At 36.6% G+C, this 1,798-nt stretch overlaps 1 protein-coding gene across 2 annotated transcripts; it reads right to left on the minus strand.

Annotated features, from left to right (window-relative positions):
- Positions 1–257: 257 nt before the first annotated feature.
- LOC122024219 (UPF0426 protein At1g28150, chloroplastic-like) lies at positions 258–1,216 on the minus strand. Of its 2 annotated transcripts, XR_006123373.1 has the most exons (4): positions 1,084–1,174; positions 865–990; positions 535–798; positions 258–430 (listed from the first exon to the last, which is right to left on the minus strand). XR_006123373.1 is itself a non-coding variant. In XM_042582784.1 (3 exons), the coding sequence occupies exons 1-3, from the start codon at positions 1,120–1,122 to the stop codon at positions 616–618; spliced, it is 348 nt and encodes a 115-aa protein (XP_042438718.1). In that variant the 5' UTR covers positions 1,123–1,216; the 3' UTR covers positions 258–615. The 2 variants fall into 2 exon arrangements, 1 of the variants encoding a protein (XP_042438718.1); XM_042582784.1 differs by having other exon boundaries at positions 258–798; positions 1,084–1,216.
- Positions 1,217–1,798: the final 582 nt, after the last annotated feature.

Consider the following 1,798-nt stretch of genomic DNA (forward strand, 5'->3'; position numbering starts at 1 on the left):
GAGATAACCATAAACCTTATCGAAATCACCCACCACATTCTTTAAAACTTTCTTATGAGATGAGTATGACTTTTAGCATGAACTCAATTCCCCCCTCGCAACTATCCTCCACAAACATGTCTTATCTTGGCAAATAACCTCCACTCTAATCATCTCAAGTAAACTAGCTCGTCAAGAAATCTTCTAGCTATGACATACCTAACATGGGAATTCTTAAATTCTTATCTAGAAGTGAAAAAAAAAAATATCATGAACAATAATAAGAAACAGTAGTGATGCTTATGCCTTATTTTTCAAGAACAATATAGTAAGTAGTCTATGGATTGCACACATCCAAAATTCACACCTCTAGCAAACTCTCAATTTCATCTCATATGAAGCCCTTGTATTGTTTTCTACCTCAATAGCCTTCTTCTTGTCTCTTGATGTTCTGGCAATTCGAAAAAATTTGTTCTTGTTGTGTCTTTAGAATATGCATTTATGCATATAAATTTGTTATTAAATTTCTGAAGAGATTTACCACAGTCTACGTACCTATGGAAGAGATTTGCACTCGAACCACTTCAGTTTACCATCAAGCATTCATTCGTTCATTTTTAGTGTCCACACAGAACCTCACTCAATCTCGATCGGCTGAGGACCCTCGTCGTCCGCCTCCGCCGCATTCCCTTGGGTGTCACCATCGGCGTCAATACCGGCGACCTCGACGGTCTTGGCGATCCACTCCCGGAGCGGCTCCTCATTCAAATCGAGCCGCAGGAGGCCCGCGAACACCCCGCCCACGAACGCCACCGGCTCCTAACCCAACCCTAAACTAGTTGAGACAATAAAGTGAACACCTTGAGGGCGAAACGGAATCGTTACCTTGAAGGCTTGCTTGAGGATGGGATCGTCCAAGGGATTCACGAAAGCCTTGACGGAGAACGAAGGCTTCATCCGCCGCCTCTCCATGGCGGAAATCGTTGAAGGAGATGGAAATCTATTCTCCCACTGCAAACAAACAAAAAAAAGGAAAAATTCGGGATGGAAACGAAATCGAAGATCACGAAAAGCTTGAAACCGAAGCATACATCTTGGTTTTACCTTGGCGGGGAGGAGGATTGAGCCGAGGAGGAGAGCCATGAGCGAGATTTGATCTTCGTGGCCGCTTCTCCCTCACTTTGTCCAGCCGTTATCCAACGACGCAGTGGAAATTGGGGGAAGATTTTTAAACGATTCTGATTTCGGCCTGTTGGGCTCAAAACGAGGTAACATATTCGGGCTTGACTCTCATTTAATTATTAAAAACTTTTATAATTTAAATTTATTTAGTTAATTAAAAGTTATATATATATATATATATATATATATATATATATATATATATATATATATATATATATATATATTTATATATACACTAGTGTGATCATGCACGCGTGTGAAATATAATAATATATAAATTATTTGGGTCTTTAAAAATTCGAATTGTTTAGATTTTCTAGTGTCACCCTTATAAACCAAGAATTAATTATTTGGATAAGATTCGTCAAATTCATGCAATAATGACTACTGTAACGGATTTCCTTATGCAAAAAATTATTTTAATTTAATATTATATTTGTTTTAGTAAAAAAAACTAAGAAAAGTATATTTTTTAACATCGTCGGCCTAAAATATTTATAGAAATTTTTTTGATCATAGTGTTGTCAATTCTAAGATATGGGACTAAAGAAAACTATATTTTTTTATATAAAACAACCAGAGTAAGTTAATGATAAGAAAAATTAATAATAATATGTTGTAGCTGAATCTCGAA

The sequence above is a fragment of the Zingiber officinale genome, chromosome 9B (genome assembly GCF_018446385.1).
Source record: "Zingiber officinale cultivar Zhangliang chromosome 9B, Zo_v1.1, whole genome shotgun sequence".
In the NCBI taxonomy this organism is placed as follows: Eukaryota; Viridiplantae; Streptophyta; class Magnoliopsida; order Zingiberales; family Zingiberaceae; genus Zingiber; species Zingiber officinale.